General features: G+C 39.9%; 1 protein-coding gene across 6 annotated transcripts in view; it reads right to left on the bottom strand.

Annotated features, from left to right (window-relative positions):
* nat16 (N-acetyltransferase 16) overlaps window positions 1–22,038 on the bottom strand; it is a 35,975-nt gene that overhangs the window by 6,000 nt on the left and 7,937 nt on the right. Inside the window, exons 1-3 of one of the 6 annotated variants that reach the window (XM_042401251.1) lie at window positions 14,711–14,880; window positions 10,651–10,835; window positions 202–427 (exon numbers count right to left, since the gene is read on the bottom strand). In XM_042401251.1, coding sequence (XP_042257185.1) covers window positions 202–427; window positions 10,651–10,709 — 285 coding nt within the window. In that variant the 5' untranslated portion in view covers window positions 10,710–10,835; window positions 14,711–14,880. The other 5 variants (XM_042401252.1, XM_042401249.1, XR_006093507.1 and 2 more) reach the window with 5 other exon arrangements.

Raw genomic sequence — 22,038 nt, 5'->3', positions numbered from 1 at the left:
ACCAATCACAGAAGCATACCTTTTACAAACATGTCAGTCCCTATTTTTATGTAAGACACTAAGGCACCTCTCCTTTTTTAAAACCAAATAACAAGAAGCACTTGATACATGTCTATAACTTTGCATTTGGAAGAGTTCCTAAGAGAGCCTTTTCTTAACCACATACTTTTAAAACATTTTCATACTATTCATTGAACTTACCACTTTTCCCTGTTTGCGGGCCAATATAACTGTGCGGTTGGTTTCCTGCAGCCAGCTGGTGTATCTAGTGGGCAGGTAGTCAAGGCCGCCATAGATATCCTGGCTCATTGCCATGATTTCATCAAAGTCCTCCTCAGTGGCCACAGCAAACTGAAGGCCTGCCTGGGACAGGGTCTCTGGGAGCTGGGGCATAGTCAGGCTGGTATCAATCTTCATCTTGAAATAACTGATGGGATACAAAGTGGAGGAGAGATTGTTGTACATTGTATTTATCAAGTGTCCCAGAGTAGGATGACACCCAGGTGGTCCTACTTTAAGGAGTAAAAGCATTTTACCGTTTTCGTAAACCAGGATTTAAGAGAGCTCAAAGGCTGTCCTATCCTTGGAATTCCTGACAGGTGGCAAATTCTGGGTGGTGCAGAAATACAGAATGTACATCATTTAATTCAAAGCAACAACAAGCTTCTTCAAAAATGTGTGCTTGAATAACAGCTTGTTTGCAACTGCTTTTATTCTTGATGTAATAACTCCATCAACAGAAAATAACTGTGTCCACTCAACAAAAAACAAGCATTGGTGATCAAAAGTGATCAAACACATTCAATCAGTCGCTTAAAGTGATACAATGGAAATAATCAAATTAGTGGCTCTAGGAATAAAGGAAAATACATTCCAAGTGCATCAATATCACAGTATCATACTTAGAGGCATGATCCTTGATGTGTTCACATGGCTCACACAGTGTGAATAAAATATGCTGTAGGCAGTCAGTGAAAGCAGAGCAATAGCAGTGGTAAAGCATTGCCAGAATTTTTATTGTAGGCAAGGCATGTCCCCATGTAAAATATGGGGACTTCTTTAAGAGTAACTTCACACAGGCAGATAATCCTGCTTGTGCTCCCATCAAGTAGTTGCTGCAGGCTCCGTCCATACCTTTTCAAAGTCAGCACTTCACAATGCAACACTAGGTGTGGTCACAAGTACAACACGCCACATCTGACCACACCCATCTGTGATGCCAGGAGGAGTGAGTGGCCACTTTATAACAGCCCTCACAACTCAGTTCTGCATCCATCAATCTTGAGTAACTATGGAGAAACATGGTGATGATGATGTTGGAGTGCTCAGCCTATGCTTCTAAAACTATGACATGCTATAATAAACTCTATAGGCTTAGGGGATGTTGCCAATCCATGCCATGCCAACACCACAACATCAGCAGTGCCAGCACAATCATCATGGTAGCCTACACTACTAACTCTGTGTTGGAGGCTGAATCCTGTAGGAGTCCAGTGAGATGGAAGGAGAAGAAGGACCGAGCCTTGGGTGCAGATGAGAGTTGGGATGAATCTGTATCAGGCATCCGTTTAAGCTTGGGGTTATACGGTGTGACAACATAAATTTGAAAAATAGGCCTTATTTCACATATAACAAAATACAGGTTAGGGACATTGAACAAATATAGAAGCCTAGGCAATAACTCATCAGTTTATTCAAGTCATAAAGCATTGCCAATTGTAATTAGACCTATCCAGGTTTTGGGTGAAAGTTTTGTAATGGTCAATATATACTGGGAACTCAAAAAGAAATGGGAGTGACAGGAACAAGTGGTACAAGAATGACTTACAGGCAGGACACATTTAGAGCAATGCTGCCATGTCAGTCAACCCAGAAAGGCCAAAAACAGGGAATCAAGCCTGTAGCATGCATTGTGTGACAAAACATCACCACCCACTCAACTACTACAATTACTGACTACTACAATCACTCTGAATCAACAGAAACACAATCATAGTGCCAAAGCACTGATCAACAGGGAACCAAACACACGACCGCCAGGAGAGATAAGTGCCAGGTAGCTGAATTAGATTAAGGAATAGGTAAAAGGTAAAGCAGGGGGAGGTGGATAAATGGACCAGGGGGACAAAAAAGCAAGATATAAGGAAACTAACAAAGAAAACATACCACAGATTAGACAGGCTAAAAGTGATGAAGGGCGCAAACAGACAGAAAGATGCAACAAAACAGATAAATGACAACAGACAAAGGAAGTGGAAGACTGGCACCTATCTTGATCCCTATGTCGTTTCCCATAAATCCTGTAAATCCATACCCTCACCCTCCTAATCCTGCACTAATACTCTCTGATACCCACTCCACATTACAAACACTGGTATTTGTCCATAGCTTGGCTAAAGAATTCACAGAATACAATACAGCACACACGATGTAGTGTGACAAAGCAATGAACCTAATTGTTTCTCACAGTTATGCCTTAAAAGCCTGCCATGTGGCCCACAGTATTTTTACTTCATCCAGGATACATATATTGCTACTTTGGAATTTTGTGTACCCACTCCAATGACCTTCAACCCATCTGACTACCCAACACAAAACTAACACTGAATACTGACTAATATCAAACAAAATCACCAACGTTTACCCTCCGTGCATACAGGTGCCACATGTGGCCTCTGCGCTGAGAAAAACAAAAACAAGATGCTTGCTCATAAAGATTTTAGCATTTAATTAGGTTAGGATACAATGCATAAACACATGATGCAATACAGTGTGATCAAATAAAAACAAGCTTTTGCAAAAATAAAACATGCAACATAACATGAGAGGCTATACAAAAGAGGTGTGATACAATATGATAAGATACAACAACATATGATAAGGATATGATAACATACAATAACAAATAGGTAGGGCTGGGTATGAAATCTCAGTAGCATTTGAACACTGACCAAATTGTGTTGATAGTTTTGCTGTCAAGTACTGAAAGTTGCCTTTGCAGACCAAAAAAACATCAGATAAACATTTTGTTAATGTGATTCTGTATTTTAAGTAGGCAAAGTTTTTAATCTGTTTGTATTAAGATAACGTAACACATATTTAAAAACTTAAAAAAAAAAAATTAAAAAAAAACATATTTTAGAAAATATGTCATTAAAAAAAAGACACACAAAAAAATGTTGTTTTTGTTTTTCTGTTTTCACCCAGTTTGGAATGCCAGATTGCATGTGCACTGCAGTCCTTGTCATAGATGGTGTCTCAAGCCTCTTCCTTTCACCCGAAAATTATTAATTTCATTTTGAGGGAAAATGTGCAGGGGATTCATGTGTCACCCACCCCCATTTCTGACTCCCAGTATGCAGGTGCCCCAACCAACCAGTGGGAGTGCAGTGCTATTGCAGCAACATCTACACCTGTAAACATGGGCAGTTGTGTTCATCAGAGGAAAAATAAGTTTAAAAAAGTATACAGTGCGTTCAGGAAGTATTCAAACCCCTTCACTTTTTTCACATTTTGTTATGTTGCAGCCTTCTGCCAAAATCATTTAAATTCATTTTTCCCTTATTGATCTACAGTCAATACCCCTGAAGGACAAAGTGAAAACAGGATTTTAGAAATTTTTGTAAAGGAAAAACTGAACACATGAAATTTAGCTCAGGTGACTTCCATTTCTCTTGATCATCACTGAGATGTTGCAGAGCGCTCAGGACATCAGACTGGGCCGAAGGTTCACCTTCCAATAGGACAATGACCCTAAGCGCACAGCCAAGACAACACAGGAGTGGCTTAGGGACAATTCTGTGAATGTCCTTGAGTGGCCCAGCCAGAGCCCTGACTTGAACCCAATCAAAGATCTCAGGAGAGACCTGAAAATTGCTGTCCACCGACAGCCCCCATTAAACCTGACAGAGCTTGAGAAGATCTGCAGAGAGGAATGGCAGAAAATCCCCAAATCCAGGTGTGCAAAGCCTGTCACATCATACCAAAGAAGACTCAAGGCTGTAATTGCTGCCAAATTTTCAAAAATTTCTAAAATCTTGTTTCCGCTTTGTCATTATGGGGTATTGACTGTAGACTGATGAGGGAAAAAATAAATTTAAGCAATTTTAGCATAAGGCTGCAACATAATGTGAAAAAAGTCAAGGAGTCTGAATACTTTCTGGATGCACTGTATCACAAAATCATGTTATGATATTGGTTGCTAAACTTAGGTTTTGTATTGGCACTGATGACAAACTTTTAAACTATACCCAGCCCTAGCTATAAGTGGCACTGAGGAGATGTCAATGCAAATATAATGACTGCAAATTGTACTGGAAGTCCAACAACTAATTGCAGAGGGGTGTAATCATCAAAGACAGATCCTGGGTACTGAAGTGAATATCCATAACTGACACTTCTGAGATCACTAAGCAGAGTCTTCAAGTGCCATTAGCCAGACTAAAAAATATATACCGGAGCAGCAGAAGCCAAAACAGTCACAATAGACGATAGCAAAGAAAGACCATCATGTAACTACAGACCAATAACTTGTCTCTTAACTGCATGGAAATGTTTGGCCTCACAGTCACCAAGCTGAATGTGTAAACACATTACAGAACTCAGAGGGGGGCTTGAAAAAATAACAGAATCAAAGTAGCAGGTAACAACAGACACAGCAGTCACTTAAGACTGTTAGTGCAGGGCAGATCAATGTGAGTACTGCCTGGATTGAGATCAAGAAAGCTTTCAGTTCAATGCAACACATATCCATCCTTGAATGCTTGGCCCTATAGAAGGTCAGCAAGACATGATACTGTCTGAATCTTAATACCAGAGCCATCACACTCATAGAACATGACCGTCGTCATCGTCTTCACCCATATTTCACACTACTCCCATCTGGACACAGATACAAGACACTAAAATGTAAAAGGGCACATTTTAGTCTTGTCCTTTCAATAACGCACTGATTACAAGCACATACTATGAAAATAAATTCACCCCTTGTAGATTATGGGCCCTATTTTAACAAACTAAGTGCATGGTCTGAAGCACATGGTGCAAATGCATTTAGGTCGTGTCCAAATCCACTTTCACTAATTTAATGGCGAAAAAGTGGTCGCAGTGCCAGGCATATGGTTCAAAAGGTTTGTCCTTAGTCTTTTAATTAATAATGGGTGTGTTTTGGGCGCAACATGCAATAAACTAATCAGAGTGTCATCTCCCATTCCCTTTAAAAACCAGGTGCGCTTGCACCTTGGTGGATTGCTATTATAATGGTGCATTTGACAAGTAGTAAGAAGGAGCTCTTCTCTGCAGAGGAAATGGATCTGCTCGTGCACAAAGTGGTAGTGCACGATCCATTATGAGCACACTGGCCCATGCTGCTCCTGGACCCTACTGTGGACAGCCCCATCGTGCTGGAACCCGAGAAAGAAGACCGTCAGTTTAAGATCCTGTTCATTAATTTGTTGCAAATTTCTTTTTGTTTGTTTTTTGAAAAGGTTTATTTTTTTAATTACAACTTTGGTTCTTTTTTTAAAAAAAAAATTTCAGTCATGGAGTAACAGGTAAAATCAGCAGGGTTTTACTTGCTTGAAATATGGAAACCTGATCACTGTAATCTCAAAAATGTTAAAGAATGTTTGTTAAATATTGATCAGAAATGTAATTATTCATTTTAAATCATGTAAAAATTCATCATATACAGTTGTCAGGACTTGATCAGCTCTCCAAGGCACTGATCCTGCTGCTGGCAGCAGCCAAGAGCTGTCCAGAGTTCTGTTGTTTTGACCTCATTTATTTCCCATGTGTTCCTCATGTCCTCATGTATTGACCTAGCAGGAAAGTTGATCTGTGTCTGATCTGTTGTTCATATCCATTCTTGACCAAGCGGCAACCTCTGGGACTGACAAATGAAGCCAATGCGGAAGTGCCAAAAACCTGCATTCTATTTAATGGCCATCAGGGGGCAACTCCACTGGCTGCAAAAAGAAGTCCGATTTTAGGGAAGTCTATGAGAAAATGACCCTACTTCTCCCATGATTTGTTACCTCAGTAAACTGTTGATGAGCTTAGGGTCTCAATCACTAGTTTCAAATCTTCTTCAATACAGCATGATGTTCATTTTGTAAATAATGGCCCCATTTAGAGTAAAATAGACGATAAAGCAGCGTATGCTTTAAGGCGTGGCTATGTTGCGATTGACAAGTCGCTACCACGGCAAGCGTTGCTAACGTAACCATGGCATATAGCCATGGTTACAATGAGTCGGATGATCAGTTTTTCTGGTGAGTACATTTTGTTTTAACGGTTTTAGGCCTGTTTTTTGCTAGCGAAAATTAGCATTAGCATTAGCATTATCACCGTTAACCATAGATTGTAAATGCACCGTACTAACCAAGCTAGCAGCTAGCACTATGGTTAGCTCCACCCTCTTGTCCAAATATGGTCACTTCTGGCTCCAAAAATCAAACACGGCGATGGCCAAATCCAAGATGGCGACAGTCAAATCGCTACACTCGAGGCTTCAAAATGGCAGTTCGCAAATCAATAGGTGACGTCACAGCGACTACGTCCATATTTTATACAGTCTATGGTCTTGACAGACACCCTCAACCTGATGGGTCTGTTTAAATACCTACGTGTATTGCCAAGATTTGGTCCAATAATTAGACAATTTTATCTGTCATTACTGTGATTGGTTCATGCTGATAAATATTATGACTAACCATTATGACATATTTTCTAAAATATGTTAATGTACACAGTAATAATCTTTCACATCATAATCCTTTTACTTGTAATCTTTTGCATGTTTGTGGGCTGCTGCGCACGTCTGTGTGTGTATAACAAGCAGAGTTGTGCACCCGCCTATATGTAGGCATATATTACTATCTTGATAATGTGCCCTTAAAATAACAGTGAAACACTGCGCCTTGACTTCAGACCAGGTTTTTGTTGGTCCATTGCGTGATCACTTTCCGCTGCCTCAAAATAGCAATGCACCAACAATGCACCTGACCACACCTCATTTTAAGACCAACACACCCATGGGCGCTAAGATGGGTGCAAGTGCATTTGCTATTTAAACAACGTGGGCGCCGGATGGGAAAATGACAACTGCGCCGGTCTTAAACTAGCAAAGACACTTGCGTTGCGCTTGGCGCTGCTTTGTGCAGGGTGTAAGATAGGGCCCAAAGTCTATCAAGCATCATGGTAAGTAAAGATCAACACTTAGTCTCCCAAGTGACCATCAAGTGTGACATATACCAAGGCTGTACACTGTTTCTGCCTCTGTTCTGTACCTTGCCAGTTGGTTTTCATGAGTAGTGGTTAAGAATGCAAGTTTAAGAGTGGGGCTACTATTAGCCTCCTCCTCTGCCTGGACAACATCTGCCCAATTCTGGACAGATGGTTGCAAAGAGAGAGAGGATTACTAGGACGGAAGGGGTTGATCAAACAGATGGCCACACAGACACACAGTGCAGCTTCATACTTCAAGATTTCAAATCACATGGGAGCCACAAAGCAAGATAGCCATAGAAAAATAGCAGGACAGTACTAGAGTGCCATATCAACAACAGCAAAAAATAGATCCAAGCCACCAATACATAAGGCATACCAGTCGTCACATATCCATTTGTATAGTAAGATAGTAAGGTGGCCAAAGTGGGACATGGCTACTGCAAACATCAAGACCTGCAAACTCCTAACAAAGAAAAAAGGCAAGATTCCATCTGAAGTCAATCACCCAGAGACTGTGCACCCCCTGGAAAGAGGAGGGCCAGGGCTAGGTGACTATCAAGGCCAGTATTCTGGGTCAGATACAGACCACCTATGAGTACATCCATATGGTGCCTTCCAAAGATGAATGGTTATCTTAGAGTGCAACAGGTAGGGTCTATGGAAGAGCAAGCTGGTGATGGGTTGGAGTGTTCCATTGGCAGGCAGAGGAAGATTGCTGGACTCAAGGACCCAAATTACTGAAAATTAAAGTACAAGAGCAGGCACCTTACACCAGTTTACCAGAAACAAGGTCCAACAGCATGGTAGGACCTAAGATGAAGAGTGCACAGATGTCTTGACATACAGTGGAGGAGTATACGATGCAAGAGGACAACCAAGTTTAAGGAAGGAAGAACAAGAGAAGTTTGAAAAATACCAGGAGCTTAGAATAAACTACAGAAAATATGTAGAAAGTGAAGAAAAAAGTGGTCTCTGTGGTTGAATGCCCAATTAAGTACAGTACCTCCAACAGATTCCAGGAACCATGTGCAGAATCTCTGACCAAAAAACTTTCAAGAACTACAAAGATACTGCACAGAATCTTCAAATGGGAGCTTTAGGAGGACATACACCAGCCACAAGTGCAATGCAGTGGTTTCATTGAAATGAACAAGGAGCCTGCATTTTTTGACATTTCTAATGTCAGTCTGAATACAAGCTGTCATTTCTGCTTCCTTTCTCTCTCGCTCATTCAATATGCACACAGTACTGCGCTGAAAGAAGTGAACTTGGAGAAGGGTTGTGTCACTCAACTAGTCCTCTCAGTCCCCTAAACCCTGCAGTATCAATGACACAGAACCAAAAGAGCAACCTCACTTTGTGGAAAATACCACAAAATATAAAAGGGAGTCTTGGCACATCCTAGCCCTGGTCCTAATACTTAATTGGAGAACTTGTTCACAAAACTCATGAGAGACAAGCTCAAAACATAATGCTGTATGTAATCCCTTTTACACAGAAAGGATAAATAGTTTCTCCTGTGCAGCAAACTAGGTTTCAGGCCTTTAAGAAAAAGCATAATGATATCAATTGGTCAGGTTTTATGACATGCCTTCCACATAAAAGGAATATGGCTTAAATATGCCAACCCCTAAAAAAGCGACAAAATGATGAAAGGTTTTGAAAAAAGTGGAGTGAGGCCTAAGAGCAGTGCATGTCATTATTCGGCCAGTGTGGACATCAACATTGATTAAAATGGAAGCTTGTCTGCTCCATCAGACATGATGTCTGTAGTAGACATTGTGTTACAATCAGGCCTACAGCTTGTACTACTTGTAATGCTCAGTGCTTCACCTACACTTGGTTTTTCGGAAATAAACTATGAGACTCATCTACAAGAATCAAGTCCATTCTTCCTTTTCTCAATAGTACTTAAATTGACAAAGCAAACACAAACTTTGCTTTGTCTTTCAGTGCCATTAAGAGAGGGAACTCGAGGGGGGTTGGCCAGTCGGCCCCTTAGGAGAGTTTTTGGATTGTAGAGACTAACACAGAAATGCTAGACATGTTCCAATAATCTATCAATGGGCCATGTGAGCTGTAAGGGCATTTGTAGTGAAAACACTGTCTGGTCAAAGCAGACACACACACGTACACACTGTGGACACTGGTATTTTTCCATCATGCTTTGATGCTTTGAGATGAGCTGTCAGGCTTGGCCGGGTAGTCTGGTCCTGCCAATGAGAGCGATGCTATTTTGTTTTTGTGTTTCTGTCTCCCGCTCTCTCTCTCTCTCTCTCTCTCCCTCTCTCTCTCTCTCTCTCTCTCTCACACACACACACACACACACACACACACACACACACACACACACACTCATTGATTCATTCTTCCCCTATTCACTCTCATGGTCTTGCTTCCTTCCTCTCTTCGGCTGACAGTGTACTCCAAACAAAATGGAATTTGGCACGTTTGCAAAGACTGGTGATCTGCCATCAAATACGCCACTGCGAGCAAATGCCAGTATGCTCACTGCAGCTCGGGGGCCTGTTAATTTAATGATGCCCATGTCAGATGGAGGAGCTTTGGAATTGTGGTGGGATCAAAACTCGTACCCCAAAGGACACAAACAAAAAGAAACACACTCCATCACATGGCTTTCATGGTGAAGTCATGGGGAACAAGGTTAGTCAACAAAGTAATGCAAATATTTTTGCACTAAGAAAAGGCAAGCATTCTGCTTTTTGCTCACATGGCAGCACTCAAGATTATCATCGGTTGGAGCCTGTGGATACAATTTGTTACACACATTGTCTTTTGACAGAGGTAAGAATAAGGTTTGCTGCATACCCATATTTGCCACTAGGGGGCTGTATTAGATTACTGCAATGACCCCTTAACGCTTTTGGCTAACATACAACTACAGGGTTGGCAAAAAATTAAAACCAAAAATGAAACTAATGGCTATGAATCCATTTCCATACACAACTGGTCCTTGATTGGTGAATAAGTTGGAGTAATAATTGTGATGTCACTGGTCATTTTACTATATATTTCACTCATTTCTTTCTTGTGGGTATTTGCCTGAGGAGGACCTGCAATTGGATGAAATGTCACAGATAAGGTAAAGGGAGCTCTGAAGTAGCATTACAGGAAATTGATACTGGATTTCCAAAAGGATTACTCATCTGATGATTTGACAAATAGAGCAAGCCTCAGCATGCAAAGAGATGGGTATTATAGCCACTGCATACTGGCAATGAAAGCCAAATGAACATGCCATTTTGCCTCTGTTAACACACCAAATTTGATTTATTTGGAGTATGCTGTCAGCTGTCCTCTTTGTCCTCTCCCACCTCCACACATAATAGATAGGAGCATCATACTGAAAAGAATATGTCTCTTGAACACCCCAATAATACAAAACTCAAAGGAACACACCATGTCTTCAGAAGATTATCCTGTTGGTCAAGTGACGAGAACATGGACACCAAAATCATTCATGTCTCCTGGGCAGATCCTTGGCTCCAGTGCTTCATGCCAGAAGGCTCCACGCTGACGCAAACACATAAGCATAGCACTCTGTTGCGCGATAGCAGGCTCCATGTCATTTTCCCCACGCAGTCCTATACATGAAACAAACCATTGACACACAGGCACCACAAAATGATTAGTTGGTAAATCTGTCAGTCATCGCTTGTTGCCATGAAAATGAGACAACACTGCGAGATATCCCGACATTGTCAGCTATTCTTGTTAGTTCAAGTAATATATTCTGCAGTGACTGTACTGTAAGTCAATCTTTGACTTTCGTACATTTCAGTTTGGTGTATTTGCTTTAATTACATAAAATCACAACTGCCACTGAAATGTCTTGACATTTGGTGGTTTATACTATATTATGCTCCAATTATTTTGCACTTGTAAAGCCTCATAATTCAAGTAATGGCACAGTATCAATAGACTATTACAGTATTACCACAGCTAATTATTAGAGTATCAAACAAAGAGAGCATTGTTGCAGCAGAAACATCCTAATGGGAAGACACAAAACATTCTATTTCCCTCAACAGACAACTTAAATGACTAACAGCCCTAGCAGCAGCATGTATGTATGTTTTATGCATATTTCCCAAATATTAAAAACTGCATGACTCATCAGTTTTTATGAAACGATTGACACAGTGACTACCACAGAGGCTAAATGATGCTTATTGACCAAGAATCCTCATGAGATCATTGACTTCTAACATCTGTGTGCAGTAAGGTTAAACAGTAAGATGTGATGGAGTTACAATCACAATATTGGCAATATTGGTATCTGATACAACTTTATTCTAAAACATGCTATTATTAGGAACTTTTAAAATACAAAAAATGACCCAAGAGCCATAGGTGTGGCTAGAAGCTAACTCAGTGTGGCTAACCGTCTTACAGGACCAAACAACCTGTCATGTCTTAGCATGTGACAGTAGTAAAAAAAAAACACATAAATCTAGATATATCCTCTAAAATGCCCTTGTGGAATGATATACAGAAAAATCTTTGCCTTCACATTTCAGAACAAAAGTTGGCCATGCATTATGGCAATACGGATGAAGCCAGACATTATAAAGACAGAGGTCATGGTTAATGGCAACCCTCCGATTTATTGGTATTGAGAGAAACTCCCCCTCCCCTAGAGGTGGCCCTGTTGCCAATAGATTCCTACAAAGGGAAGCTTATTGAATTTCCATTTTAAATAGCATAAAGTTCCATGTTCTGAATGAATTAGACCATAAATGATTCACAAATTGTGAATCGATAATTGAGTCCTATGATTTTTCATTGAGAATCTAATGTTAGTTGTGTATATAAAGGATATGGAGGTAAAATTACAAGACATGGATTAGTTTTAGGATATTAAACAATATGAATTCTACAATTGCTAAACGGCTAAACCTAGCCATCCACCAAAATAATTTGGCTTTTAAATTTAAATTTTGGGGTGTAATGGGGTTATATCCGAACTTGTACAGTATGCATTTAAAACACCTAGTGTACATATAACCATATGCAGTAAACGTAAAACCCATTTAAATCCCAATAAAAACGACCTTATTGTACCATCTAAAAATCAATACCTCAGTGGGGAGAGGCCTGCAAACCCATGCTGGGTGTCATTCTGCAGCAGGCTGTTTAATAGGTCATAGTGTGGAGAGGATTTATTTGCTTTAATTGAAATGCAGTTCTATTGCCAACATTTTTATAATCAATCCCCAATTACAAATGAGATTTTTAATAATAATAATACTAACAATAATAATAACATTCATATTATTAATATTATTTTATAACAGATTATATTTATTTCATCTGACTACAGATTGCAGCCTGATACTGGCAACAAAATAAACACACACCTATCTTGCAAACATTATATCCTATGTTTCAGTTATCCACCATTGATTTGCATGATTTGTTGGTTAGTGAGATATTTGGCTTTGACAGAAGCCTAGGTTGATGAGTGAGATAATGAATCATTTAAAGGGATAACATCTAGTCCCTTCACATCTGTCAGAACTTAATGAGAGGTATGTAATGTTCTTTCATATGTGTTTTGCAGTTACTGCACAGAATAGTCTAATATCAATAAAGGACAAAGGATGAAAGAAAGGATGTCTATGAAAAATCCTTGTTGCATGTAAGTGCACTTCAATATTTCAGGTTTGAGTCCAGCATAAACTCCACCTGATTTTCTGTCACTCACCAGTATTTTACAAATATAAATCTGTATTGAAACTGTGAGTTGCTACTGCTTTTATCAAGCTTCCCCACAATGGATCAATAAAGTGTTCTCTTCTATAATATACTTTGCCTGTTTTGGGAGACCCAGGAGTACTTTTGCTGTTCTTTTCAATGATTGTGATTACATGTACACAAATCCAGAGACTATATTTACCAAACTGCTAAAGGTATATTTTTAAAGATAACATAAAAAAAAAACTCCTTTTCCTGCCTAAATTTACAGTCACTATATGCAGGATGTGAAGTTTTTTTGTTTTTTTTTTACTATGGCGCCATCTGGTGCAGCTACCCACTACCCCCGATCCTCTGCCCCCACACACACCAACACACACACAAAAACATAAAAATCCGCCATTTAGTAACTTTTAAGAGAGCTCAGTCTCTTAAATTGGTCAGTAGTCATCTATTTGGGTCTTATGTCAGGATCACACTACAAAAAAAGACACCATCTGACAACAATGGATCATAGTCGAAGCCAATTCTGCATTTGGGACGCCTCACAAGGAGCCAGCAGTAAGACTACCATGTCCAATACTTTTAATCTTCTCTTGGCTGGTTACAATGTGCTCAATGACAATAGTAGCTGACATTTCAGATCCGAGAATTGTGTCTCTGCCTCATGCAGGTTGTGACAGACTGGAAGCCAATATTGGTCTGTTTTGACACGGCCATGATCACCTAATCTAGTGACTGTATGGAAAGCGTGCACTCTGAGAATGTTTTGGAACAACACAATAACAAGCAGTTAATCATTACCATTTGTATGGCAAGGCATATTATTTGTTACCAAAGTAATATGACATAGTACAAAGTACACAGAGAAGTAATGCAATTACAGGAGAGATGACAGCTATTTTAAGACTGCAGTTCTTAGTCATTGAGAAAATGCCATTGGGCAACAGGAATGATTTGGGGCCATAGTAGCCAAGTATCAGCATGGACATCAATAGAAACAGCTCCAAGTAGTGTAGTAAGATTTGAAAACTACCCCCTCGAGTCATCAAGTTTTTCCCTCTTAGTTGGGAGTTAGAGATGGCACTCATGGATATCACAACTTTGGTTTCGTGTATATAAAACAAGAACTAGAAAGCTTTTGTAAACCACAAAAGATATAACTGTATCAACACACAAGAGGTTTGATGCAGAGTATGAAATTTGGTGGTAGCTAGATTTCCCGCAATCACCCACACCTCTTGATCCTCAGTGAAAGTGGCCTAAAGGCCTGGTCACAAAGGAAAATGAGGAAAATCAAAGGGTCTTCACAAAATATTTGGTTTTAGTGATGTAGAAACTACTCATAGGCCTCTTGGTGAAGTTCTGTAGAAGGCAAGCTAACTGCTAACCAATAGCCTGCAGAGAACATGCTAGTGCTACTCAGTCACAATACTGTATCTCTATTTTCTCTTAACATAGCTGTTTACCTCCCCGGCATTGTGTTCTCATGATTATACATCATTTCATTCAATTATTTCAATTAAGGTTTTACTGAAGAGAGAAAAATAGCTCTCTCAGCTAATGAGCTTGCTGACTGTCAATTAGCAAGCTTGTTAGCTGGATAGCTGATGGGACAATAAGTTCACAGAGTTTATTTAAAGCTCATATTTGTACCTCCTCTTGTCTCATAACGGTCTGCAAACCATTCCTCTTGAGTCTAGAAGTTTATACTAAGACGGGGAGAATTATGGTGCCACACTGCTAACAAACTGATGGCTACCTTAATTTTGGACTCTCCAACTTTCCATACCCATAAGTCAAAATATCTCCTTTCCTTGCCATCTTGCTTGTGTGATGTCATTTGGAGCCAGAGTCTGTGTAGTAGAGTCAGGCAGCAGGATGATGGCCCGCGGGACATAGCCCCTCAGCCGTCCCGCCGCTGTCGACGGAGGTTTGAGAGCAGCTGTCACTGCTGTCAATCATTACGTCAGATCCCCTTTTTATATCGTCAAATAACTAATTAGAAACAAACTTATCAGAAAAATGAGTACTTGGACAAACATCAGCATGATAAGAAGTACCTAAAATGACAGAAACTATCATTGAGAAAAATTTATTTGACGTGTACTTTGATTTTTTAGTTTGGCTCATGTCCCATCTGCTAACATGAAAGAGGTGGGACTTATGACCTATACTTCAGCCAGCCACCAGGGGGTGATCAAGATGTTTTGATGATGTCCATCTTTATATACAGTCAATCATGTATGTATAATAAGAGCTGGATAGGGCACCGCTCAACCTTGCAGCCATTTTTTCCCAGTGGCCACTCGCGGAATTGCAGCAAAATATCCCTCTGTGGCCCAAAAGGCCTTTTTCCCCGTAGACCACCATTGCAAAAGAGACATCTGTAAAACTGTTGACAGGACACCTTGAACTGCAAACGTCAATCATGACCCTTATGAATTTTTGATCCATGGAGGTTTTATAAAACTTTTGTCGAGCCAAAAAAAGTGATTTAAAAATCTGTGATGTCATCACAATGTAAAGTCTATGGACCAAGCAGGAACTTGTGGGCGGGGCCAGCAGGGGAAACACTACTGCACAAATTCAATGGGCCACACAACACGGAAGCAAACCCGGGTGCTAGAAACTTTTTTTGGCAATTCTTATAGGACTGAATGGGTGCCATTTTTAGTCTGGTATCCAGCTCCTATACTACATCCATGCAGTCAATGGTCAGCACTATCAAGACGGCTTGCTATTGGTCTGTCACACAAATTTGTGGGTAAAAAGTTGAACCCGAGGTAAAATATTTTGAATAGCTTTAATCTACTGAGCCAATCCACTAATAACGGTTATTCCGCTGGAATAAATTGATTGCACTGCAAAATGTTAGAATTTTAAATGCTGGTGTGACCAAGTCTTAAGACAATTGTTTAAGAGGAACCCCCAATGTGTCATCTCCTTGGTAACAGAGAATATCCTAAATGATGATGGCTTCTTGCACCATTCCCAATGCCACAGCCGGGAGCCCCATTATAACCATTGGGCCAATCAGTCTAGAGAGGACAAGTAACAATTTACCAAATATAACATACTTATATTTATCGTTTTTTCAGATCACACAAAGGGACGCGGAGTGCTGTGGAGTGGGGGACTAGCCAGTGGAGGCATATGTTCCATGTTCTCCATTAAGGAAAATCAACAAGCATCCCAACAATCTGTCAAGATAATTACTGCCTGTATGGTGCATTATACATACAATTGGCTGTATTATGCACTGCCCTAATTCCCCACCCTCCAGATGATAATAACAATGATAATGAAGATAGTTGCATATAAATCTTTCCACAACAACAGATTGAAAACTCAAAAACCATTTAATGTTTAAATATTTTAATTTTGAGAGCATATGATTGCTCTTATGCACAAGGTTTTAATGCTCATTCACAGTTCTTCTTTCTACGAAGCGTCTAGGTCATCGATGTCACCTGGGTCCAGTCTTGAAGGGAAATGCACAACGTCTGTGCCTGTGAACAGTAATGGATCTGCCAGGGGAGGGAAGGACAGCCCAGGAGACTGAGACGTTTTCACTGAAAATAAAGAAACATGTATTATGCTATGAATTTTGATGTGTGTAATTAACTACCAAATGAAAAAAATGAATGTATTCATGTTGCCCTTACCTTGACAAGAAGCGGCATCAGAGGAAGCATCAACCCCACTAATTGAAGCATTACTTTCTCCAAACACTCACTGAACCACTTAAGCAAGTGTGCTTAATGGTTTAAGACTGCCATCTGTACAATGTAGCATTGGTCATTAATAATGTGTTATCTGAGGCAGTATGCATAATTCAGAGTAGGGTAGTATAGGCTTACCAGTTGCAGCAGTTGCTTTCTTGTAAGCTGCGATCTCCCGATGAGCTTTTGACAAGATGTTATGCTGTTATGGGTTCCTTAAGAGTCACAAATCACAACACTGAAGCTGGCATTAATTTAGTTAGTAATTTCTTTCTATGCCTCTTTTCTGCACTTTTCAGTGTCTTAGTCAATTTCCTTTTTATGAAATCAAATCATGAAATTTGATGTGACTTGGACAACATAGGCTGTGCTGTCTATCGGTGTCCTATGTCCATGAAACTGCCACTGGGAGTTGCCAAAGTCGGAAATTTCCAATTCTACACAGAACGGCTTTCAAGAATAACCATGAAAGTTATCTATGTAGAAAGGCATATTAAATCCTAATTTCCAAATTGATCTACTCTGAAAATCATGTCCTGAACTTTCTTTTGAAAAAAAATGAGAAATTTGTAGTTCAAATTTTTTTGGTTGAGGACAGGACCCTGTGCCACTCAAATGCTGTTTTTTCATTGTCTGCATAATCACAGGAATTACAACAGCCAAACACAAAACACAGAAAAAGTCAGACTGAAGCTTTCTAGCTAGTTTCTCTTCTCAACTTAGCTTGCTGGACAAGCTACCAAACAAACATCCACTGGGTAAAAATGCAGGGCTAGATAGCTAATTAGCCAGTCAGCTGTAGCACACTGAACAGGTTAAAATCTTACCTGCAAATGTCAACATCACTGTATCTGAAAAAGACCTTTTTGTCTTCCTCCAAGTATTAACACATACCAACAGCTGATTTAAAAAAATCACTTTGACATTGACTTTTGACTGAAAAGGAGATTACTTTTGTCATTTCAGTTGGATTGTCAGTTGGAAGTCCTACTTTTGCTCCTGCACTCAATTGTATTCTTTACATTAGTAAGAAAGTGTAATTCTATGAAGTTTTGGATGTAGGGAAATCAGGTTTGGGAAGGCATTTACATGTGCTGCAGTAGTCAGATTTCTGCAAAACCCTGTTTTACATGCAGACAGTCAGTAATCAGACCATTTCCCCTAGAACATATTCTTTGAACAGTTCATAGTTTCCAAAGGGCCCAGAAACACTTTTTGTCATACACATCTATTACATAAGAAATAAATTAAATAAAGTTAAAAATAAATGCCCCTGAGCATAACACATTTCAAAAAGACTCTTTGAATAATCATAATTTCAACTGATATAAGAACACCACTGAGAGCTGTATAAAGATATTATTTTTGTCCCATTCCTGTGTGGAGGTAGTTGACCCGACTCAGCCAGGAATGGGATGTGTCATGAGCTGAGAAACAGAAAGTAGAAAGTAGAAATATATATTTTTGGTGCACTGGGTGAGCAGCTTTCATTGCGTGTTTGGATTTACAGAGTGTTTAATACATTCAAGGAGGAAACACATCTATATTTAAACACAGGTCTATTTAAAAGAATAGTTTGACATTTTGGGAAATACGGTTATTCATTTTCTTGACGAGTTACCTGAGAAGGTTGATAGCACTGTCAGTCATATTTGTCCTTGTAATATGAACCTAGCCAGCAGCTGGTTAGCTTAGCTTAACACAAAGACTGGAGACAAGGATCAGCTAGCCTGGCTCTGTCCACATGCAGATAACAAATATAGGCAGACTGTGCATTTTTTAGGCCAACACTGATATTGATATTTGTGAATTCGTGGCAAGTTTTTAATCATTTTTGTTTACATAACTACATAATATTAACATACAATCTTGATACAGATCACTCTTTTTTAAAGGATTGTGACCAAAACAGATACTAAGTGGGACATTTTACAGTTGAAAAATCAACTTGTCAGTGCTCTCTGTTGGACAAACTACGTAACTGAGACACTGTTTCTAAATGACTTCAAACCTGGTTTAGTATTATTGCAATTTCTTGTTACTTATCAGCCAACATTTACACCGATACCAGCCAATATATCTGCCTGGCTTTAAGTCTAGCACCTCTAAAGCTCACTAATTAGCTCATTATATTAGAGCTGCAATGATTAGACGATTAATCGTTTAGTTGCCAACTATTAAATTAATCGGCAACTATTTTGATAATCGATTAATCGTTTATTCTTTAAGAAAAAAAAAGTTCAAAGTCTCTGATTCCAGCTTCTCAAATGTGAACATTTTCTGGTTTCTTTACTCCTCTATGACAGTAAACTGAATATCTTTGTGTTGTGGACAAAACATTTGAGCGCGTCACCTTGGACTTTGAGAAACAGTGATCGAAATGTTTCACCATTTTGTGACATTTATGGACCAAACAACTAATAAATTAATCAAGAAAATAATCGATAGATTAATCAATAATAAAAATAATCATAATTTGCAGCCCTACATTGTATCTCATTTGTTGAATCCATACAAAAACCAAAGAGTAAAAACAATAATTTTGTGGTTTGACAGAAGGTTATGTGCTGGACTATTTCCTGGTCAGGAGCAGTGACTTCCTGGAGTCCTGTCTGTGAACAGTCTTCATGCTAAACCAATCAAACCATCTCCCGGCTCCAGATTTATATTTAACAAATATGCCTCTCAGCAAGAAAGTGTTTTCAAAAATGTTGAACTTGCCACGGCTTGGCTCACTGATGTGTTTTTAATAGTTCTTGGACAACAATGGAGCTCTGTGGCGCAGAGGAATAAGATCAGGTTTTGGATACACACAATACTTGTAAGTAGATCAATTCATTGTTGGGTTGGCTCTGCACATGAGATTTGTTGACAATAAGAGAAATCTAAAATATTGCCAGGCCTATCCTTTAATCTAGCTAGTTTCAGTTTCAGTGTAAATCTGTCTTATGACTGAATTATTTTGTGTACAACACACCACTGCGAGCAGTGATTGATCCTTTTTCATCCTGCCACAGTGCTGGGTCATCATCATGCACAAGCTCACAATAGAAACACCCTCTAAAAACCAGTTAAGCATATACATATCCAAGTAATCTGATTTGACATGAAGAGATGTAGCTGTATAAAACAAATTTACTTTCTTTTCGGGAGTTTTGTCTAGAAATCAGGATTCTGCAGCAAGACAAGTGCATGTAAATGCAGAGAATGCTGGTAGACCAAACTGCTCCTGCTGTAAAATGAATGAGGGTCATGGGAGGAGAGGATGGGTGTGTGGGGGATGGGTGGGGATTACATGTGTGTCATTACACCAACGGACAGCTGCAGGTGTAATAAATATGATGAAACGGGGGGAAAGGAGAGGTGATGGGACAACAGAAACGAGGGCTATGTGTTTTGTACTTCCGGTTTCAGAGAAGGAGGCGAGCCAGAGCGAGGTGATGCATCACTCCACACACACACACACACACACACACACATACACACACACAAAGCCCTATTTGACTTTGCAGTAGTTCATCACGAGTGAGGCCTATCTGTGAACAATAAAACTGCTCAGGCAGACAACATTCCCTTCCACCTCCTCATAGCCTCCTTCAAATCCTCCACCTCCTCCTAGCCACCTCTCAACCCTTCCCTTCTTCCTTGCCTCCAGGGTTCGAATTACACAGTGGCTTTTGGGGTGAGCCCTATATTCCAGTGCGCTATTAAACATGTCACATGCACGCGCATATATAGATGTACGCGGCCAATTGCAGGGTTACTGCAAAAAAACATTCTACCATTACTACATACAGTTAATACTGTCAATAACATTTCACTTCATACAGAAATAATCTAGCTATGCAGGTACCACAGAGAGACAGAAAAACAGTTATCAATCAAGCGCAACAACAAAAAAACTCCGCACAGTGAATCAGCCAATGGTTTGCGCTACGCTTCTAAACAGACCTAAGTTATATCACATGACACCATCAAAACATGCCCACAGCTTCAACTGTTGGTCTTACACAAAGCTAGCAAGACAACAGCAACACTCTAAACGCAAACATGCAAACGCCTACTGCATAGTAAAACATCCTGGAGGCGACGTCACTATTCACTACTTGAACTTGGCGACGTAAACATAATGATTTGAGTGTGCTGCCATGCATGGATGGCCACAGCAGGAATAGACTGTGTTTATTATAGTGGAGACAAATGTTCAGAAATTGGAATATAATAAGCGAATAAACATTGACATATTTTTACTATTATTATTTATTTCAGGACCCTTAATGTACAGAAAATCCTCATGTCCTCTTCAGGGGAACCGAGCTCCCCTTAGCTCCCCTGTAATTCGAACCCTGTTTGCCTCCTTCTATTTTAGTCCCTAACACTCCTTGCGCTCTCCTCCTCATCTCCTAACTTCTTCCAAGCCTCCCTCATGCTTCCCCGAGCCTCCCTCTTCATCTCTTCTTAAACTCTCCCCTCCTCCTCCCTTCTTCCCAGCCTCCCTACCATCCCCCTCCTGCTGCTGCTTCTCTCCTCCTCTCCTAAATCTGTCCCTCCCTTCTCCTCTCACTCTCTTGTCCTTCTCCCTGGGCCTCCCCTCTGCACTGCAGCATCTATACAGTCATTAATCTCCAAGGTCCCTTTACTACATCACACAATGAGTGTGTGTGTGTGTGTGTGTGTATTTGTGTGTGTGTGTGTGTGTATACAGTATGTGTAACACCATGTCACACGCTCTCTGAATATGTTGCACAGCCATGAACCTGCAAGTGTCCATAACTTCCTGTTGTGACATCAATTTTGTCCACTACTGAAATCCTGCACAACAAAAAAAAAGGTGTTTTAACCCAATTTCTAAGGTGCTATCCAGAGGTTAATTTCTTTATGCAAAGTGAAAGGGGTGACTTTTCATTTCATTTCCTCTCGCACTACATTTGACACATTTCACTAATTAAAACGTACGTCATACTTGTGACCCATGCATGAGCATGCGAGAGCCCCGTAGTCCTCAGAAACTTATCTGCAATTTGTGAGTGTATGTCACCTTGTTCTTTTTGTACAAACAAGAAAAATATTAAACGTGGCTTTCTGTATGATCATATAAAATACAGTATTGGCCCAAATATAAGACAGCTCTAATTATACAAGACGACCCCGTTTTCCAACAACTGTTTTTAGAAAAAGACTTTTTGAACATACGAAACACTTTTAGACTTGTCCTGCTGGGAAAGTTTCCCCAAGATATTAATAGAGTCCTCTGCCTTGGAGCCTTTTCTCTTCCATTTCCACTGAGCAGAACGTTAATCCCACATTTAGGTAGCTTGACACTCTTCAGTCAGGCTGCTAAAGTTGTGGTCTATTTGAGCTCCTC

The sequence above is a fragment of the Thunnus maccoyii genome, chromosome 22 (assembly GCF_910596095.1).
Source record: "Thunnus maccoyii chromosome 22, fThuMac1.1, whole genome shotgun sequence".
In the NCBI taxonomy this organism is placed as follows: Eukaryota; Metazoa; Chordata; class Actinopteri; order Scombriformes; family Scombridae; genus Thunnus; species Thunnus maccoyii.
Note: the sequence above shows the minus strand (reverse complement) of the source record. Positions and strands in the feature narration are given on the sequence as shown.